The sequence below is a fragment of the Oncorhynchus gorbuscha genome, unplaced genomic scaffold (assembly GCF_021184085.1).
Source record: "Oncorhynchus gorbuscha isolate QuinsamMale2020 ecotype Even-year unplaced genomic scaffold, OgorEven_v1.0 Un_scaffold_454, whole genome shotgun sequence".
In the NCBI taxonomy this organism is placed as follows: domain Eukaryota; kingdom Metazoa; phylum Chordata; class Actinopteri; order Salmoniformes; family Salmonidae; genus Oncorhynchus; species Oncorhynchus gorbuscha.
Window position 1 is genome coordinate 275,901 of NW_025745294.1, and position 21,537 is coordinate 297,437.

Genomic DNA, 21,537 nt, shown 5'->3' on the forward strand with positions numbered 1-21,537 from the left:
CTATTAATATTCTGTATTATGTCATGTTTCATGTTTTGTGTTGGACCCCAGGAAGAGTAGCTGCTGCTTTTGCAACAGCTAATGGGGATCCTAATAAAATACCAACAAAAATACCAAGGATTTGACGGCCTGCACAGGCCCAGTTCAGTGTGAGATGACCGTTACACCCCGATGATGTGTTTCTGTGCATGAGCTTCGATAGCCAATGTCGCCATGACATTGTGAAAGGGAATTTCTACTGGAGAAGCAGTTGCATCTTCATAATGTACCGTCTCTGCTTTTAGCCATATTGAACTTCCCCTTTAATGACCAAAGCAACAACAACAATAGGAGTGTATCTCACCAGACAGTGCTTTAGCCATACTGAACTTCCCCTTTAATGACCAAAGCAACAACAACAATAGGAGTGTATCTCACCAGACAGTGCTTTAGCCATACTGAACTTCCCCTTTAATGACCAAAGCAACAATAACAATAGGAGTGTATCTCACCAGACTGTGCTTTAGCCATACTGAACTTCCCCTTTAATGACCAAAGCAACAACAACAATAGGAGTGTATCTCACCAGACAGTGCTTTAGCCATACTGAACTTCCCCTTTAATGACCAAAGCAACAACAACAATAGGAGTGCATCTCACCAGACTGTGCTTTAGCCATACTGAACTTCCCCTTTAATGACCAAAGCAACAACAACAATAGGAGTGTATCTCACCAGACTGTGCTTTAGCATACTGAACTTCCCCTTTAACGACCAAAGCAACAACAATAGGAGTGTATCTCACCAGACTGTGCTTTAGCCATACTGAACTTCCCCTTTAACGACCAAAGCAACAACAATAGGAGTGTATCTCACCAGACTGTGCTTTAGCCATACTGAACTTCCCCTTTAACGACCAAAGCAACAACAATAGGAGTGTATCTCACCAGACAGTGCTTTAGCCATACTGAACTTCCCCTTTAATGACCAAAGCAACAACAACAATAGGAGTGCATCTCACCAGACTGTGCTTTAGCCATACTGAACTTCCCCTTTAACGACCAAAGCAACAACAATAGGAGTGTATCTCACCACAGTGCTTTAGCCATACTGAACTTCCCCTTTAATGACCAAAGCAACAACAACAATAGGAGTGTATCTCACCAGACAGTGCTTTAGCCATACTGAACTTCCCCTTTAATGACCAAAGCAACAGCAACAGTAGGAGTGTATCTCACCAGACAGTGCTTTAGCCATACTGAACTTCCCCTTTAATGACCAAAGCAACAACAACAATAGGAGTGTATCTCACCAGACAGTGCTTTAGCATACTGAACTTCCCCTTTAATGACCAAAGCAACAACAACAATAGGAGTGTATCTCACCAGACAGTGCTTTAGCCATACTGAACTTCCCCTTTAATGACCAAAGCAACAACAACAATAGGAGTGTATATCTCACCAGACAGTGCTTTAGCATACTGAACTTCCCCTTTAATGACCAAAGCAACAACAACAATAGGAGTGTATCTCACCAGACAGTGCTTTAGCATACTGAACTTCCCCTTTAATGACCAAAGCAACAATAACAATAGGAGTGTATCTCACCAGACAGTGCTTGTGGCTCCACCCCAGCCAAGGCTCCAGCTCCAGCCCCGGTCCTCTCTGTAACCAGCTCATACTGGAAGGAGGTGATTCTCTTACTGATGTCTCTGTGAGGTATGGCCTCTATGAACAGAGACCCGTCCTGGATGCTGAAGCAGGTCACCTTCCCCTGGGCCTGGTCCTGCTCCCTCAGCAGCAGGCGAAGCTTCCCGGCCCGGTCCAGGTAGATGTTGGCCCCGTGGGAGTCCCTAGAGGGCTTGATGCAGACGGAGAGACGGGCGGCTGCCGGGGACAGGGTGTTGGGCCGCAGGTTGACGATGACGGCCCCTGTAGGGTAGAGCCAGTGGAGGGAACCCTGGGAACAACGTAGGTAGACCTGCTCCACATCACGGCTGTGGCCCTCATGGGTCAGACCACTGGAAGGGAAAGGGGGAGGTCAGTGTGGAAGGGATGAGGAGGTCAACAACACATCATACACAGAGACATGGTCACATTCCTAACACACGTGTGAAATAATTATATATTTGGTCTGAAGTAAAATGTTTTTTTTGGGGGGGGGGGGGGGGGTGAGAGATGCCAACCATGAACCACTGTCTGTGACTGCCTGTACAACAGTCTGAAAGGGTCTGTATGAATATAGAACAGAGATAATCAGTCGTTCGCCGAGCAAAACAAATGAAATAGGTCTGGAACTTGGCAACAGAACAGTCAGCTTTCTACTGGTGAAACCTTTTCGGAAATCCTGAGCAGCTTCACAGGGAAACAGCAGCTCTTCACGTGATCATGTCCTCCGATCAAACAGGTAGACTACAGACCAGCTCTTCACGTGATCATGTCCTCCGATCAAACAGGTAGACTACAGACCAGCTCTTCACGTGATCATGTCCTCCGATCAAACAGGTAGACTACAGACCAGCTCTTCACGTGATCATGTCCTCCGATCAAACAGGTAGACTACAGACCAGCTCTTCACGTGATCATGTCCTCCGATCAAACAGGTAGACCACAGACCAGCTCTTCACGTGATCATGTCCTCCGATCAAACAGGTAGACTACAGACCAGCTCTTCACGTGATCATGTCCTCCGATCAAACAGGTAGACTACAGACTGCAGCTCTGTGCTTCAAATGGAAACTATTCCCTATTCCCTATATAAGGCTCTGGTCTAACGTAGTGCACTATATAGGGAATAGGGCTCTGGTCTAACGTAGTGCACTATGTAGGGAATAGGGCTCTGGTCTAACGTAGTGCACTATATAGGGAATAGGGGCTCTGGTCTAAAGTAGTGCACTATGTAGGGGATAGGGCTCTGGTCTAATGTAGTGCACTATATAGGGAATAGGTCTCTGGTCTAAAGTAGTGCACTATGTAGGGAATAGATGAAGTGTGTGTGTTGCCAGGTGGTGGTTTAATACACTTAGACAAAGCGTTAAGACTCCTGCTGCTCCGTGCTGCACACCCTGCCTCGACATGGCTCAACTGACCTCAGCCCCAACACACCCTGCCTCGACATGGCTCAACTGACCTCAGCCCCAACACACCCTGCCTCGACATGGCTCAACTGACCTCAGCCCCAACACACCCTGCCTCGACATGGCTCAACTGACCTCAGCCCCAACACGCCCTGCCTCGACATGGCTCAACTGACCTCAGCCCCAACACGCCCTGCCTCGACATGGCTCAACTGACCTCAGCCCCAACACGCCCTGCCTCGACATGGCTCAACTGACCTCAGCCCCAACACACCCTGCCTCGACATGGCTCAACTGACCTCAGCCCCAACACGCCCTGTCTCGACATGGCTCAACTGACCTCAGCCCCAACACACCCTGCCTCGACATGGCTCAACTGACCTCAGCCCCAACACACCCTGCCTCGACATGACTCAACTGACCTCAGCCCCAACACACCCTGCCTCGACATGGCTCAACTGACCTCAGCCCCAACACACCCTGCCTCGACATGGCTCAACTGACCTCAGCCCCAACACACCCTGCCTCGACATGACTCAACTGACCTCAGCCCCAACACCCTGCCTCGACATGGCTCAACTGACCTCAGCCCCAACACGCCCTGCCTCGACATGACTCAACTGACCTCAGCCCCAACACGCCCTGCCTCGACATGACTCAACTGACCTCAGCCCCAACACGCCCTGCCTCGACATGACTCAACTGACCTCAGCCCCAACACACTCGTCTTATGGCACATTGTTCCTTCTGGGCTCAGCGCTCTGGCAACACACGACTGACTGCCTGGCAGGCTGCCTCAGGGTCGGAGAGAGGAAGGCTAGAGACAGAACTGGATGAAGGGAGAGGAGAGAGGAGAGGGGAAGTCTAGAGACAGAACTGGATGAAGGAAGAGGAGAGAGGAGAGAGGAGAGGGGGAGTCTAGAGACAGAACTGGATGAAGGGAGAGGAGAGAGGAGAGAGGAGAGGGGGAGTCTAGAGACAGAACTGGATGAAGGGAGAGGAGAGAGGAGAGAGGAGAGGGGGAGTCTAGAGACAGAACTGGATGAAGGGAGAGAGGAGATGGGGAGTCTAGAGACAGAACTGGATGAAGGGAGAGGAGAGGGGAGAGAGGAGAGAGGGAGTCTAGAGACAGAACTGGATGAAGGGAGAGGAGAGAGGAGAGAGGAGAGGGGGAGTCTAGAGACAGAACTGGATGAAGGGAGAGGAGAGGGGAGAGGGGGAGTCTAGAGACAGAACTGGATGAAGGGAGAGGAGAGGGGAGAGGGGGAGTCTAGAGACAGAACTGGTTTCTCCACGCATAGCGCCGACAGAAACAAACATCTATCTGGTAAGAAGAGTGGAGGGGGCGTATGCCTCATGACTAACGGGACATGGTGTGATGAAGGAAACATACAGGAACTCAAATCCTTCTGTTCACCTGATTTAGAATTCCTCACAATCAAATGTAGACCGCATTATCTTCCAAGAGAATTCTCTTCGATTATAATCACAGCCGTATATATCCCCCCCCAAGCAGACACATCGATGGCTCTGAACGAACTTTATTTAACTCTTTGCAAACTGGAAAACATTTATCCGGAGGCTGCATTCATTGTAGCTGGGGATTTTAACAAAGCCAATCTGAAAACAAGACTCCCTAAATTTGATCAGCATATCGATTGCGCAACCAGGGGTGGTAAAACCTTGGATCATTGTTACTCTAACTTCCGCGACGCATATAAGGCCCTGCCCCGCCCCCCTTTCGGGAAAGCTGACCACGACTCCATTTTGCTGATCCCTGCCTACAGACAGAAATTAAAACAAGAGGCTCCCACGCTGAGGTCTGTCCAACGCTGGTCAGACCAAGCTGACTCTACACTCCAAGACTGCTTCCATGACTGGGACATGGAGCGTCAGATGGGAATATTGACGAAGGGGTGCGAGTTCATTAGAAGTCGAGATGTCGTTCCCATAGCAACGATAAAAACATTCCCTAACCAGAAACCGTGGATTGATGGCAGCATTCGCGTGAAACTGAAAGCGCGAACCACTGCTTTTAATCAGGGCAAGGTGTCTGGCAACATGACTGAATACAAACAGTGCAGCTATTCCCTCCGTAAGGCTATCAAACAAGCTAAGCGTCAGTACAGAGACAAAGTGGAATCTCAATTCAATGGCTAGGGACACAAGAGGCATGTGGCAGGGTCTACAGTCAATCACGGACTACAAGATGAAATCCAGCCCAGTCACGGACCAGGATGTCTTGCTCCCAGGCAGACTAAATAACTTTTTTGCCCGCTTTGAGGACAATACAGTGCCACTGACACGGCCTGCAACGGAAACATGCGGTCTCTCCTTCACTGCAGCCGAGGTGAGTAAGACATTTAAACGTGTTAACCCTCGCAAGGCTGCAGGCCCAGACGGCATCCCCAGCCGCGCCCTCAGAGCATGCGCAGACCAGCTGGCCGGTGTGTTTACGGACATATTCAATCAATCCCTATACCAGTCTGCTGTTCCCACATGCTTCAAGAGGGCCACCATTGTTCCTGTTCCCAAGAAAGCTAAGGTAACTGAGCTAAACGACTACCGCCCCAGCACTCACTTCCGTCATCATGAAGTGCTTTGAGAGACTAGTCAAGGACCATATCACCTCCACCCTACCTGACACCCTAGACCCACTCCAATTTGCTTACCGCCCAAATAGGTCCACAGACGATGCAATCTCAACCACACTGCACACTGCCCTAACCCACCTGGACAAGAGGAATACCTATGTGAGAATGCTGTTCATCGACTACAGCTCGGCATTCAACACCATAGTACCCTCCAAGCTCGTCATCAAGCTCGAGACCCTGGGTCTCGACCCCGCCCCTGTGCAACTGGGTACTGGACTTCCTGACGGGCCGCCCCCAGGTGGTGAGGGTAGGCAACAACATCTCCTCCCCGCTGATCCTCAACACGGGGGAGGACAAGGGAGCGTTCTGAGCCCTCTCCTGTACTCCCTGTTCACCCACGACTGCGTGGCCACGCACGCTCCAACTCAATCATCAAGTTTGCGGACGACACAACAGTGGTAGGCTTGATTACCAACAACGACGAGACGGCCTACAGGGAGGAGGTGAGGGCCCTTGGAGTGTGGTGTCAGGAAAATAACCTCACACTCAACGTCAACAAAACTAAGGAGATGATTGTGGACTTCAGGAAACAGCAGAGGGAACACCCCCTATCCACATCGATGGAACAGTAGTGGAGAGGGTAGCTAGTTTTAAGTTCCTCGGCATACACATCACAGACAAACTGAATTGGTCCACTCACACTGACAGCGCCGTGAAGAAGGCGCAGCAGCGCCATTCAACCTCAGGAGGCTGAAGAAATTCGACTTGTCACCAAAAGCACTCACAAACCTCTACAGATGCACAATCGAGAGCATCCTGGCGGGCTGTATCACCGCCTGGACAGAACTGCTCCGCCCTCAACCGGAAGGCTCTCCAGAGGGTAGTGAGGACTGCACAACGCATCACCGGGGGCAAACTACCTGCCCTCCAGGACACCTACACCACCCGTTGTTACAGGAAGGCCATAAAGATCATCAAGGACATCAACCACCCGAACCACTGCCTGTTCACCCCGCTATCATCCAGAAGGCGAGGTCAGTACAGGTGCATCAAAGCTGGGACCGAGAGACTGAAAAACAGCTTCTATCTCAAGGCCATCAGACTGTTAAATAGCCACCACTAACATTGAGTGGCTGCTGCCAACACACTGTCATTGACACTGACCCAACTCCAGCCATTTTAATAATGGGAATTGATGGGAAATGATGTAAATATATCACTAGCCACTTTAAACAATGCTACCTTATATAATGTTGCTTACCCTACATTATTCATCTCATATACATATGTATATACTGTACTCTACATCATCGACTGCATCCTTATGTAACACATGTATCACTAGCCACTTTAACTATGCCACTTTGTTTACTTTGTCTACACACTCATCTCATATGTATATACTGTACTCGATACCATCTACTGTATGCTGCTCTGTACCATCACTCATTCATATATCCTTATGTACATGTTCCTTATCCCCTTACACTGTGTATAAGACAGTAGTTTTGGAATTGTTAGTTAGATTACTTGTTGGTTATCACTGCATTGTCGGAACTAGAAGCACAAGCATTTCGCTACACTCGCATTAACATCTGCTAACCATGTGTATGTGACAAATAAAATTTGATTTGATTTGATGAAGGGAGAGGAGAGAGGAGAGAGGAGAGAGGGAGTCTAGAGACAGAACTGGATGAAGGGAGAGGAGAGAGGAGAGAGGAGAGGGGGAGTCTAGAGACAGAACTGGATGAAGGGAGAGGAGAGAGGAGAGAGGAGAGAGGGAGTCTAGAGACAGAACTGGATGGAGGGAGAGAGGAGAGGGGGAGTCTAGAGACAGAACTGGATGGAGGGAGAGGAGAGAGGAGAGAGGAGAGAGGGAGTCTAGAGACAGAACTGGATGAGGGGAGAGAGGAGAGGGGGAGTCTAGAGACAGAACTGGATGAAGGGAGAGAGGAGAGGGGGAGTCTAGAGACAGAACTGGATGAAGGGAGAGGAGAGAGGAGAGGGGGAGTCTAGAGACAGAACTGGATGAAGGGAGAGAGGAGATGGGGAGTCTAGAGACAGAACTGGATGAAGGGAGAGGAGAGGGGAGAGGGGGAGTCTAGAGACAGAACTGGATGAAGGGAGAGGAGAGAGGAGAGAGGAGAGGGGGAGTCTAGAGACAGAACTGGATGAAGGGAGAGGAGAGAGGAGAGGGGGAGTCTAGAGACAGAACTGGATGAAGGGAGAGGAGAGGGGAGAGAGGAGAGAGGGAGTCTAGAGACAGAACTGGATGAAGGGAGAGGAGAGAGGAGAGAGGAGAGGGGGAGTCTAGAGACAGAACTGGATGAAGGGAGAGGAGAGAGGAGAGAGGAGAGAGGGAGTCTAGAGACAGAACTGGATGGAGGGAGAGAGGAAAGGGGGAGTCTAGAGACAGAACTGGATGGAGGGAGAGGAGAGAGGAGAGAGGAGAGAGGGAGTCTAGAGACAGAACTGGATGAAGGGAGAGGGGAGAGGGGGAGTCTAGAGACAGAACTGGATGAAGGGAGAGAGGAGAGGGGGAGTCTAGAGACAGAACTGGATGAAGGGAGAGGAGAGAGGAGAGAGGAGAGAGGGAGTCTAGAGACAGAACTGGATGAAGGGAGAGAGGAGAGGGGGAGTCTAGAGACAGAACTGGATGAAGGGAGAGAGGAGAGGGGGAGTCTAGAGACAGAACTGGATGAAGGGAGAGAGAGAGGGGGAGTCTAGAGACAGAACTGGATGAAGGGAGAGGAGAGAGGAGAGAGAGAGGAGAGGGGGAGTCTAGAGACAGAACTGGATGAAGGGAGAGGGGAGAGGGGGAGTCTAGAGACAGAACTGAATGGAGGGAGAGGAGAGAGGAGAGGAGAGAGGAGAGAGAGAGGGAGAGGGGGAGTCTAGAGACAGAACTGGATGAAGGGAGAGGAGAGAGGAGAGAGGAGAGGGGGAGTCTAGAGACAGAACTGGATGAAGGGAGAGGGGAGAGGAGAGAGGAGAGAGGGAGTCTAGAGACAGAACTGGATGAAGGGAGAGGAGAGAGGAGAGAGGGAGTCTAGAGACAGAACTGGATGAAGGGAGAGGGGAGAGGAGAGAGGAGAGAGGAGAGAGGAGAGAGGAGAGAGGAGAGGGGGAGTCTAGAGACAGAACTGAATGGAGGGAGAGGAGAGAGGAGAGGGGGAGTCTAGAGACAGAACTGGATGAAGGGAGAGGAGAGAGGAGAGGGGGAGTCTAGAGACAGAACTGGATGAAGGGAGAGGGGAGAGGAGAGAGGAGAGAGGAGAGAGAGAGAGAGGAGAGAGGAGAGAGGAGAGGGGGAGTCTAGAGACAGAACTGAATGAAGGGAGAGGAGAGAGGAGAGGGGGAGTCTAGAGACAGAACTGGATGGAGGGAGAGGAGAGGGGAGAGGAGAGAGGAGAGAGGAGAGGAGAGAGGAGAGAGGAGAGAGGAGAGAGGAGAGAGGAGAGAGGAGAGAGGAGAGAGGAGAGGGGGAGTCTAGAGACAGAACTGAATGGAGGGAGAGGAGAGGGGAGAGGAGAGAGGAGAGAGGAGAGGAGAGAGGAGAGAGGAGAGAGGAGAGAGGAGAGAGGAGAGAGGAGAGAGGAGAGGGGGAGTCTAGAGACAGAACTGAATGGAGGGAGAGGAGAGGGGAGAGGAGAGAGGAGAGAGGAGAGGGGGAGTCTAGAGACAGAACTGGATGAAGGGAGAGGAGAGGGACAGGCTACATCCCAAATGGCACCCTATTCCCTATATAGGGAATAGGGAACCATTTGGGATGCTAACACAGAATGTAATGCATAATCTGAAGTCCTAGACTAGGCCCAAATCTGTCACTCATATAATTTATAATCTGAAGTCCTAGACTAGCCCCAAATCTGTCGTTCAAAGCAAAGCCAAGCTATGAGGCAGGAAACTAGCAGCATACTTCTATTACCATATGGGTGCCATGCCAACAGCAACAGGCTGGTGGTTTGATGTTCTTGGTAGGAATGACCCAATTTAAAATGAAAAGGAGATGGTGAAATATGAATAAGGCCCATTGATGTGAGGACCAGAGGAGAGCACATGTTGGTCATCATGACCCGACCAGCCTCAACACATTCTCTTTAATTAACTCAGTTGAACTCTTCCACCGTCTCTAGTCTGCATGTAATTAGAAGAGATTAGCTGAGAGGAGAAGTAATGAGCAACAGATTCCCTGGTACAGGCTCAAAGTAACTGCTTGTTAAGACTACTCCTCGGCTGGCTTAGAAGAGGAAACCACTTTCTCTTTATGCCACTGCACTTCACCCAATGGGATATTCCCCCAATATATATTCCCCCAATATATATTCCCCCAATATATATTCCCCCAATATATATTCCCCCAATATATATTCACCCAATATATATTCCCCCAATATATATTCCCCCAATATATATTCCCCCAATATATATTCACCCAATATATATTCCCCCAATATATATTCCCCAATATATATTCACCCAATATATATTCCCCAATATATATTCCCCCAATATATATTCCCCAATATATATTCCCCCAATATATATTATTTGTTCACCCAATATATATTCACCCAATATATATTCAGCCAATATATATTCCCCCAATATATATTCACCCAATATATATTCACCCAATATATATTCCCCCAATATATATTCACCCAATATATATTCCCCCAATATATATTCACCCAATATATATTCCCCCAATATATATTCACCCAATATATATTCACCCAATATATATTCACCCAATATATATTCAGCCAATTGGATATTCACCCAATATATATTCACCCAATTTCACCCACAAGGTTTCATTTATTTATTTCACCAGGTCGGCCAGTTGAGATAATAAATAAATAACAATATGGGGATGAGGTAGTTGGATGGGCTATTCACAGATGGGCTATGTACAGGTGCAATGATCTGTAAGCTGCTCTGCCAGCTGATGCTTAAAGTTAGTGAGGGAGATATGAGTCTCCAGCATCAGTGATTTTTGCAATTTGTTCCAGTCATTGGCAGCAGAGAACTGGAAGGAAAGGCGGCCGAAGTAGGTGTTGGCTTTGCGGCTGACCAGTGAAATATACCTGCTGGAGCGCATGCTCCGTTTGGGTGTTGCTATGGTGACCAGTGAGCTGAGATAAGGCAGGGCTTTACCGAGCAAAGACTTAAAGATGACCTGGAACCTGTGGTTTGGCGACGAATATGTAGTGAGGGCCAGCCAACGAGAGCGTACAGGTCGCAATGGTGGGAAGTATATGGGGCTTTAGTGACAAAACGTATGGCACTGTGATAGACTGCATCCAATTTGCTGAGTAGAGTGTTGGAGGCTATTTTGTAAATGACATTGCCGAAGTCAAGGATTGGTAGGATGGTCAGTTTTACGAGGGTATGTTTGGCAGCATGAGTGAAGGATGCTTTGTTGCGAAATAGGAAGCTGATTCTAGATTTAATTTTGTATTGGAGATGCTTGATGTGAGTCTGGAAGGAGAGTTTACAGTCTAACCAGACACCTAGGTATTTGTAGTTGTCCACATATTCTAAGTCAGAACCGTACAGAGTAGTGATGCTGGACGGGCGAGCAGGTGCGGGCAGCGATCGGTTGAAGAGCATGCATTTAGTTTTACTTGCATTTAAGAGCAGTTGGAGGCCACGGAAGGAGAGTTGTATGGCATTGAAGCTTGTCTGGAGGTTAGTTAACACAGTGTCCAAAGAAGGGCCAGAAGTATACAGAATGGTGTTGTCTGCGTAGAGGTGGATCAGATGATCACCAGCAGCAAGAGCAACATCATTGATGTATACAGAGAAAAGAGTCGGCCCGAGAATTGAACCCTGTGGCACCCCCATAGAGACTGTGTCTGAGAAATAGTTGAACTGGCCAGCTGTAGAAAAATGCTTATTGAAATTCTCGATTATAGTAGATTTATCGGTGGTGACAGTGTTGCAGTGGGCAGCTGGGAGGAGGAGGTGCTCATATTCTCCATGGATTTATCGGTGGTGACAGTGTTTCCTAGCCTCAGTGCAGTGGGCAGCTGGGAGGAGGTGTTCTTATTCTCCATGGACTTTCCAGTGTCCCAGAACCTTTTGGAGTTTGTGCTACAGGATGCAAATTTCTGTTTGAAAAAGCTAGCCTTTGCTTTCCTAACTGCCTGTGTATATTGGATGTATACAATATGTTTTTGTGCTGGTCAAGGGCAGTCAGGTCTGGAGTGAACCACAGGCTATATCTGTTATTAGTTCTACATTTTTTTGAACGGGGCATGCTTATTTAAGATTGTGAGGAAAGCACTTTTAAAGAATAACCAGGCATCCTCTACTGACGGAATGAGGTCAATATCCTTCCAGGATACCCGGGACAGGTCGATTAGAAAGGTCTACTGACGGAATGAGGTCAGCAGAGGTGTATTTAGAGGGCAGGTTGGTCAGGATGATATCTATGAGGGTGCCCGTGTTTACGGATTTAGGGTTGTACCTGGTAGGTTCCATGATCATTTTTGTGATATCGAGGGCATCTAGCTTTATTTGTAGGACGGCCGGGGTGTTAAGCATATCCCAGTTTAGGTCACCCAACATTACAAACTCTGCAGACAAATGGCGGGTGGCTCATTTACATATGGTGTCCAGGGCAACAGCTGGGGGCTGAGGGGGGTCTATAACAAGCAGAAACCGTGAGAGACTTATTTCTGAAAAGGTGGATTTTTAAAAGTAGAAGCTCAAACTGTTTGGGCACAGACCTGGATAGTAAGACAGAACTCTGCAGGCTAAATCCACCCTCTTTGGCAGTTCTATCTTGGCGGAAAATGTAGTTGGGGATGGAAATTTCTGGATTTTTGGTGGCCTTCCTAAGCAAGGATTCAGACACGGCAAGGACATCTGGGTTGGCGGAGTGTGCTAAAGCATTGAAAAAAACAAACTTAGGGAGAAGGCTTCTGATGTTAACATGCATGAAACCAAGGCTTTTACGGTTACAGAAGAAAACAAATGATAGAGCCTGGGGAATAGATGTCGTACTGGGGGCTACAGGGCCTGGGGAATAGATGTAGTACTGGGGGCTACAGGGCCTGGGGAATAGATGTAGTACTGCTACAGGGCCTGGGGAATAGATGTAGTACTGCTACAGGGCCTGGGGAATAGATGTAGTACTGCTGCAGGGCCTGGGGGATAGATGTAGTACTGCTACAGGGCCTGGGGAATAGATGTAGTACTGGGGGCTACAGGGCCTGGGGAATAGATGTAGTACTGGGGGCTACAGGGCCTGGGGAATAGATGTAGTACTGGGGGCTACATGGCCTGTGGATAGATGTAGTACTGCTACAGGGCCTGGGGAATAGATGTAGTACTGGGGGCTACAGGGCCTGGGGAATAGATGTAGTACTGGGGGCTACAGGGCCTGGGGATAGATGTAGTACTGCTACAGGGCCTGGGGAATAGATGTAGTACTGGGGGCTACGGGGCCTGGATTAACCTCTACATCACCAGAGGAACAGAGGAGGAGTATGATAAGGGTACGGCTAAAGGCTATAAGAACTGGTCGTCTAGTGCGTTGGGGACAGAGAATAAAAGGAGCAGATTTATGGCGTGGTAGAATAAATTCAAGGCATAATGTACAGACAATGGCATGGTTGGATGTGAGTACAGTGGAGGTAAACCTATGCGTTGGGTGACGATGAGGGCGGTTTCGTCTCTGGAGGCACCAGTTAACCTAGGCGTGGTCTCCGCATGTGTGTGGAGTGGGACGAAAGAGCTAAGGCATTTTGAGGGGGACTGACAGGTAAATGGTGGAGAATGGGCAGAGCTGGTCAGTTTGGTACATACAGGACCTGAGTTAGAGGCTGGGGCCGACAGGTAAATGGTGGAGAATGGGCAGAGCTGGTCAGTTTGGTACGTACAGGACCTGAGTTAGAGGCTGGGGCCGACAGGTACACGGTGGAGAATGGGCAGAGCTGGTCAGTTAGGTACATACAGGACCTGAGTTAGAGGCTGGAGCCGACAGGTACATGGTGGAGAATGGGCAGAGCTGGTCAGTTAGGTACATACAGGACCTGAGTTAGAGGCTGGGGCCGACAGGTACATGGTGGAGAATGGGCAGAGCTGGTCAGTTAGGTACATACAGGACCTGAGTTAGAGGCTGGGGCCGACAGGTACATGGTGGAGAATGGGCAGAGCTGGTCAGTTAGGTACGTACAGGACCTGAGTTAGAGGCTGGGGCCGACAGGTACATGGTGGAGAATGGGCAGAGCTGGTCAGTTAGGTACGTACAGGACCTGAGTTAGAGGCTGGGGCCGACAGGTACATGGTGGAGAATGGGCAGAGCTGGTCAGTTAGGTACGTACAGGACCTGAGTTAGAGGCTGGGGCCGACAGGTACATGGTGGAGAATGGGCAGAGCTGGTCAGTTAGGTACGTACAGGACCTGAGTTAGAGGCTGAGGCCGACAGGTACATGGTGGAGAATGGGCAGAGCTGGTCAGTTAGGTACGTACAGGACCTGAGTTAGAGGCTGGGGCCGACATAATAACATAATTTATAACCCTCTAGATTGTCTGTAATATATGATTTATAACCCTCTAGATTGTCTGTAATATATGATTTATAACCCTCTAGATTGTCTGTAATATATGATTTATAACCCTCTAGATTGTCTGTAATATATGATTTATAACCCTCTAGATTGTCTGTAATATATGATTTATAACCCTCTAGATTGTCTGTAATATATGATTTATAACCCTCTAGATTGTCTGTAATATATGATTTATAACCCTCTAGATTGTCTGTAATATATGATTTATAACCCTCTAGATTGTCTGTAATATATGATTTATAACCCTCTAGATTGTCTGTTATAGGTGATTTATAACCCTCTAGATTGTCTGTTAGAGGTGATTTATAACCCTCTAGATTGTCTGTAATATATGATTTATAACCCTCTAGATTGTCTGTAATATATGATTTATAACCCTCTAGATTGTCTGTTAGAGGTGATTTATAACCCTCTAGATTGTCTGTAATATATGATTTATAACCCTCTAGATTGTCTGTTAGAGGTGATTTATAACCCTCTAGATTGTCTGTAATATATGATTTATAACCCTCTAGATTGTCTGTAATATATGATTTATAACCCTCTAGATTGTCTGTAATATATGATTTATAACCCTCTAGATTGTCTGTAATATATGATTTATAACCCTCTAGATTGTCTGTAATATATGATTTATAACCCTCTAGATTGTCTGTAATATATGATTTATAACCCTCTAGATTGTCTGTAATATATGATTTATAACCCTCTAGATTGTCTGTAATATATGATTTATAACCCTCTAGATTGTCTGTAATATATGATTTATAACCCTCTAGATTGTCTGTAATATATGATTTATAACCCTCTAGATCACATATGTCAGAGTCAAGGCCCGCGGGCCACATCCGGCCCGCGAGAAGGTTTTTTACGGCCCCTGGGATGATCTTGATTTATTATTAGAACCGGCCCGCAGACCGCAGCAAGCCGGCAGCCCGCAGATCTTTTACACGCACCAATACTACATTTCCCACAATGCAACGGTGACGCACCGAGCAGTAGGCTGCTTCATTTCAATATTTATTGGCACAGCAGTTGTCAGCATCACAGTAAAATTAACTTTCAGATACCCATCAAAAATGGCAAAACGGAAGGTGGACACTGAGAACCGGGGTTTCAAACAAGGTGGGAGTCGGAGTATTTGTTCACGGAGGTAGCTGGAAAACCTGTGTGTCTTCTGTGTGGAGAAAGTGTGGCGGTACTGAAAGAGTATAATCTGAGACGACATTATGAAACGAAACACGCGGACAAAAACAAGAATATGGACATGGAACAAAGGCTACAAAAGGCAGAGGAATTAAAACGAGGCCTCAAATCTCGACAGGCTCTGTTCAAAAAAGCCAAATCACAAGGCCAGGCTGCTGTCAAGGCCAGTTTTATTTTGGCAGAAGAGATCGCTAAATCAGCCCGGCCATTTACGGAGGGGGATTTCATCAAAAACTGCATGATTAAAGTTTGTGACGAAGTTTGCCCAGAAAAAGGCAACTCTTTTTAAATGTGAGTCTGAGCAGAAACACCATTGCCGAGAGAGTAGACCAGTTGTCCATCAATCTAAAAGAGCAGCTTGTGAAAAAGGGAAAAGATTTCATTGCATATTCCTTGGCTGTGGATGAGAGCACCGACATTTCTGACATTGCCCAGTTGTCAATTTTCATCCGCGGAGTGGACTCCAGCCTAAGCGTGACAGAGGAGTTTTTGGCTTTACGTCCTATGCATGGCACAACTACGGGGCATGATTTGTATGAAGAGGTGTCAAGATGTGTAAATGAGATGGAGCTGCCTTGGGAAAAACTCGTGGGTTTGACAACCGACGGAGCACCTGCGATGTGTGGACACAGGAGCGGACTGGTGGCAAAGATACGGGAAAAGATGCAAGAGGAAAACGCGACAGGTGAGCTGACAGCTTATCATTGTATCATACACCAGGAAGCGTTGTGCGGTAAAGCCTTGAAAATGGAGCATGTAATGAGCATCATCACGCGCACAGTTAACTTTATCAGAGCCAAAGGTTTGAATCACCGCCAGTTCAAGGCATTTCTGACGGAGTTAGAAACGGAGCATGGTGATTTGCCTTATCACACAGAGGTGCGATGGCTAAGCCAGGGAAAGGTGCTTCAAAGATGTTTCGAGCTTCGTGAGGAGATTTGTCTGTTCTTGGACAGCAAAGGGAAAGACACAACACAACTCCGAGACGAAATGTTTCTGTGTGAAATGGCTTTTCTGTGTGACATTACGAGTCATCTGAATGCAATGAACTTGCAGCTGCAGGGTCGGGATCGTGTCATCTCTGATATGTACAGTACAGTGAAGGCATTTAAAACCAAACTGACTCTGTGGGAGACGCAGATGCGGAAAGAAAATTTGAGCCACTTTCCCAGCTGCCAGACCATGAAAGAGAAGCTCTCTACCAGTGCGTTCCCGAGCGCACAGTTGGCTGAGAAAATAGGTATGCTTGCCGCTGACTTTCGACGCCGATTTGCTGACTTTGAAGCACAAAAAAGCAGGTTGGAACTGCTCGGTAACCCATTTGCTGTTGACGTGGAAAGCTCACCACCAAACCTCCAAATGGAGTTGATTGACCTCCAATGCAATGATGCACTGAGGGCAAAATATGCGGCAGTGGGTGCTGCGGAGTTCGCCCGTTTCCTCCCGACACAATGCCCCAGCTGCGCATCCAGGCTGCTCAAACGTTGTCTATGTTTGGCAGCACATACCTGTGTGAACAACTGTTTTCTTTGATGAACTTGAACAAAACATCACACAGAAGTCGACTTACTGCTGAACACCTCCACTCAATTCTGAGGATTTCCTCAGCTCAGAGCCTTACCCCGAACATTGATGAACTTGTGGAAAAGATGGGACACCACCAAGTATCACCCTCAACCTCAAACAAGTGAACATTACTGTGCAATCACATATTTAGAGTTTTTACTCAGTTCAAGTTTAAAAGTTAAAGTTTAATATTTGTTTTCACTGCATGTTACTTCTCCTTAAACAAAGTGTTGTTTTTGATTAATAGATTTTTGCACTTTATTTTATTGTATTTCAATCCAATTATATTTTAAAAATATTTCAGTTGAGTGGATGATAGAAAATTGCTATTATTGTTTTTTTCTTTGAAGTAAATTTAGCCCACTTTTGCTAAAATAGAAAATATAGGCTACTGATGGTGCCTTGAATACCGGTTTCTTTCATTTAATGTTCATGTTATGGGGATTTTTATATAAAGGAAATTTGTCTTTTGTGTCTGTTGAAAATTAAAGATTACTGACAGAGCCATAAGAAAATATTGCTTTATTTATCTGATCATATTGGAATATATTTGTTAGGTTTTCAGTAGGTTCAATTAGGTTCACTAGACTATATGCGTCATTTAAAAAATTTTCAATGAACATTCGAACAGTCCGGCCCTCGGCTTGTAGCTAAATTTTTTATTTGGCCCTCCGTCCATTTGACTTTGACACCCCTGCTCTAGATTGTCTGTAATATATGATTTATAACCCTCTAGATTGTCTGTAATATATGATTTATAACCCTCTAGATTGTCTGTAATATATGATTTATAACCCTCTAGATTGTCTGTAATATATGATTTATAACCCTCTAGATTGTCTGTAATATATGATTTATAACCCTCTAGATTGTCTGTAATATATGATTTATAACCCTCTAGATTGTCTGTAATATATGATTTATAACCCTCTAGATTGTCTGTAATATATGATTTATAACCCTCTAGATTGTCTGTAATATATGATTTATAACCCTCTAGATTGTCTGTAATATATGATTTATAACCCTCTAGATTGTCTGTAATATATGATTTATAACCCTCTAGATTGTCTGTTAGAGGTGATTTATAACCCTCTAGATTGTCTGTAATATATGATTTATAACCCTCTAGATTGTCTGTTATAGGTGATTTATGAAGACAAATAATGTTTTTACCTCTATAACATCAGCATGTATTTCTATTTATTTATTTAACTGGGCAAGTCAGTTAAGAACAAATTCTTATTTACAATGAGGGCTACCACCAGCAGTAATTGAATACCTACATTGAGCATGATGTCATGTGTTGCTGCTTTGCTGTGTTGTTGTCTTATAGTTCTCTCTTTATGTACTGTTGTGTTGTCATGTGTTGCTGCTTTGCTGTGTTGTTGTCTTATAGTTCTCTCTTTATGTACTGTTGTGTTGTCATGTGTTGCTGCTTTGCTGTGTTGTTGTCTTATAGTTCTCTCTTTATGTACTGTTGTGTTGTCATGTGTTGCTGCTTTGCTGTGTTGTTGTCTTGTAGGTCTCTCTTTATGTACTGTTGTGTTGTCATGTGTTGCTGCTTTGCTGTGTTGTTGTCTTATAGTTCTCTCTTTATGTACTGTTGTGTTGTCATGTGTTGCTGCTTTGCTGTGTTGTTGTCTTATAGTTCTCTCTTTATGTACTGTTGTGTTGTCATGTGTTGCTGCTTTGCTGTGTTGTTGTCTTGTAGGTCTCTCTTTATGTACTGTTGTGTTGTCATGTGTTGCTGCTTTGCTGTGTTGTTGTCTTATAGTTCTCTCTTTATGTACTGTTGTGTTGTCATGTGTTGCTGCTTTGCTGTGTTGTTGTCTTATAGGTCTCTATGTACTGTTGTGTTGTCTCTCTTATCGTGATGTGTGTTTTACCCTATATTTTAATTTAATACATTTTAATTTTAATCCCAGCCCCCGTCCCCGCAGGAGGCATTTTGCCTTTTGGTAGGTCGTCATTGTAAGTACGGTAAGACTTTTTGGGGCAGCTTTTTTGCCTAGTTAAATAAATAAAGGTTAAATAAATAAAATATTAGAGGCATTCACGAAGTGTCAAACTTCACGAGGTGCCAAAATCAAGTACTAAAGCCTCTTACTATATCACTATTTAAGGCATGGTGTTGCTTCTAAAAAGAGTGACTCGAATTTTATAACAAGTGAAGGGATGTAAGAACCGAAAGGGAAAAGTTGCCTTGTGTGCTCAGTTGAGATTTATAAATGTAATATAATAATATATGCCATTTAGCAGACGCTTTTATCCAAAGCGACTTACAGTCATGTGTGCATACATTCTACATATGGGTGGTCCCGGGGATCGAACCCACTACCCTGGCATTACAAGCGCCATGCTCTACCAACTGAGCTACAGAAGGAGGCTGTTATAGACGTTGTGAGGAGCCACCTCAAACTGTACTTTTACTGAAGCATCACTGTGTTTATTCATGAAACAATGTATACATTTCCGTTTAATCATTGAACTGTATCAACATTAAACGTGATCCTAAAAGTGTTATTAGAACGCGTCGGTTGAAAAAAAAAGCGTCCATTTCATTTGAATATGACTGTTTTAAAATATAATTAGATTTTGTTTTAAAGTAATAATCTCAAAACCATTATCATGTTGTAAACATAAAATAAAGAGAGATAAATCTCGGCGCTTGGAGTCCTTGACAGAAGTCGCATTCCACAGACCTGACTCAAGGTGATCAATTCAGTAAGAGGGAAAGATTTGTGTAATTCACCTCTCAGGAGAGAATGGATAACTCATTCTCTATTTAGTTTATTACATTATAACAATCTCTTCACCGTTAGGCCTTGGATAAAAACACTGACGCATTCACCATTCTGTAACTTTAATTTCCACAAATCGAAGCCTTCAAATCTAAATGGTAGCCTACAAATAGTTCGTCTGCACAACTCCTTTTCAATTCGACCATTATGAACAAGCAGTTCATGAAATAATGAAAGTTATAAAGAAGAACTCTCACCTGCCCTTCCAACTACACTGATCGCTGGAGTATTGAGAGAACGTTATCCGACACAGCAGGAGGACCGATAACAAGTATACTAAAATCGGTGTCAGCATGTTTAATCCCACCGCTGTTGCTCCGAGCGCAACACTTTCCTTCTTCTCAACTAAAACAACCAAATCCACCCGCGTAACTCCAACGACATAACGTCCCCATCGGTTCTGGTCGCCTGTTGAAATGTCTTCGAATGTTATTTTCTTCCCGTAAAAGCCAGTAGAACCGTGAAAAAAAAGCGTTACTTCAGTAAGAACCGTAACCTACAACGGACAGCGGCTGCTTGCATTCCTCTACTGGAAGTCCAGTGAGTGAATTTCTCCGAGGTCTTCTCACGTCACTCCCCTTCACCAAGCAGATCCGCACGCATGCGCAATGCCTTCTCGGCTAGATCTTGGAAGTATGTTTCTATAATTACAAAATCTCACCGAGGCTAGTATCTACTTACTAGTAATTGATCAATGATACATTACAAAGTCTACAGTCGAAATAACCCACCGGTGAAAGTTTGGGTAAATTGACTGAGTAATCTGTGGTTCATTATCTCAAACTTTTCCTTTCCAAAAGTGCCCTCAACATTCCAATTCTAGTTGATATTTGTTGTCAGGCATTCGTTATGATGACATATGTGGGTACAACCATATCGTTCTGTTACATTTGATGGACTGTCATAAATATAGTCCTCTGGGAAGTCTTTATTTTGAAACAAGATATGTGTTTTTCCAGCTGAACCACACACACACACACACACACACACACACACACACACACACACACACACACACACACACACACACACACACACACACACACACACACACACACACACACACACACACACACACACACACACACACACACACACACACACACACACACACACACACACAATCAAAAAAAACTGAAACCCGTTAGACAGGAAACTAGATCTGTTTGAGACAGGGGAAACTAGAGTTGTTTGAGACAGGGAAACTAGAGTTGTTTGAGACAGGGAGACTAGAGTGTTTGAGACAGGGGAAACTAGAGTGTTTGAGACAGGGGAAACTAGAGTTGTTTGAGACAAGGGGAAACTAGAGTTGTTTGAGACAGGGAAACTAGAGTTGTTTGAGACAGGGGAAACTAGAGTTGTTTGAGACAGGGGAAACTAGAGTTGTTTGAGACAAGGGGAAACTAGAGTTGTTTGAGACAGGGGAAACTAGAGTTGTTTGAGACAAGGGGAAACTAGAGTTGTTTGAGACAGGGGAAACTAGAGTTGTTTGAGACAGGGGAAACTAGAGTTGTTTGAAACAAGGGGAAACTAGAGTTGTTTGAAACAAGGGAAACTAGAGTTGTTTGAGACAGGGGAAACTAGAGTTGTTTGATACAGGGGAAACTAGAGTTGTTTGAGACAAGGGGAAACTAGAGTTGATGTGTGTGTGTGTGTGTGTGGTTGTGTGTGTATGTGTGTGTTTGTGTGTGTGTGTGTGTGTGTGTGGTTGGTTGTGTATGTGTG

At 45.8% G+C, this 21,537-nt stretch overlaps 1 protein-coding gene across 1 annotated transcript in view; it reads right to left on the reverse strand.

The window, feature by feature from the left end:
- The window catches only part of metrnla (meteorin like, glial cell differentiation regulator a), a 37,552-nt gene extending 17,231 nt beyond the window's left edge, over window positions 1-20,321 (reverse strand). Inside the window, exons 1-2 of the mRNA XM_046333528.1 lie at window positions 20,010-20,321; window positions 1,586-1,998 (exon numbers count right to left, since the gene is read on the reverse strand). Of these exons, the coding sequence (XP_046189484.1) occupies window positions 1,586-1,998; window positions 20,010-20,107 (511 nt within the window). The 5' untranslated portion in view covers window positions 20,108-20,321. The remainder of the gene's footprint in view (window positions 1-1,585; window positions 1,999-20,009) is intronic.
- Window positions 20,322-21,537: the final 1,216 nt, after the last annotated feature.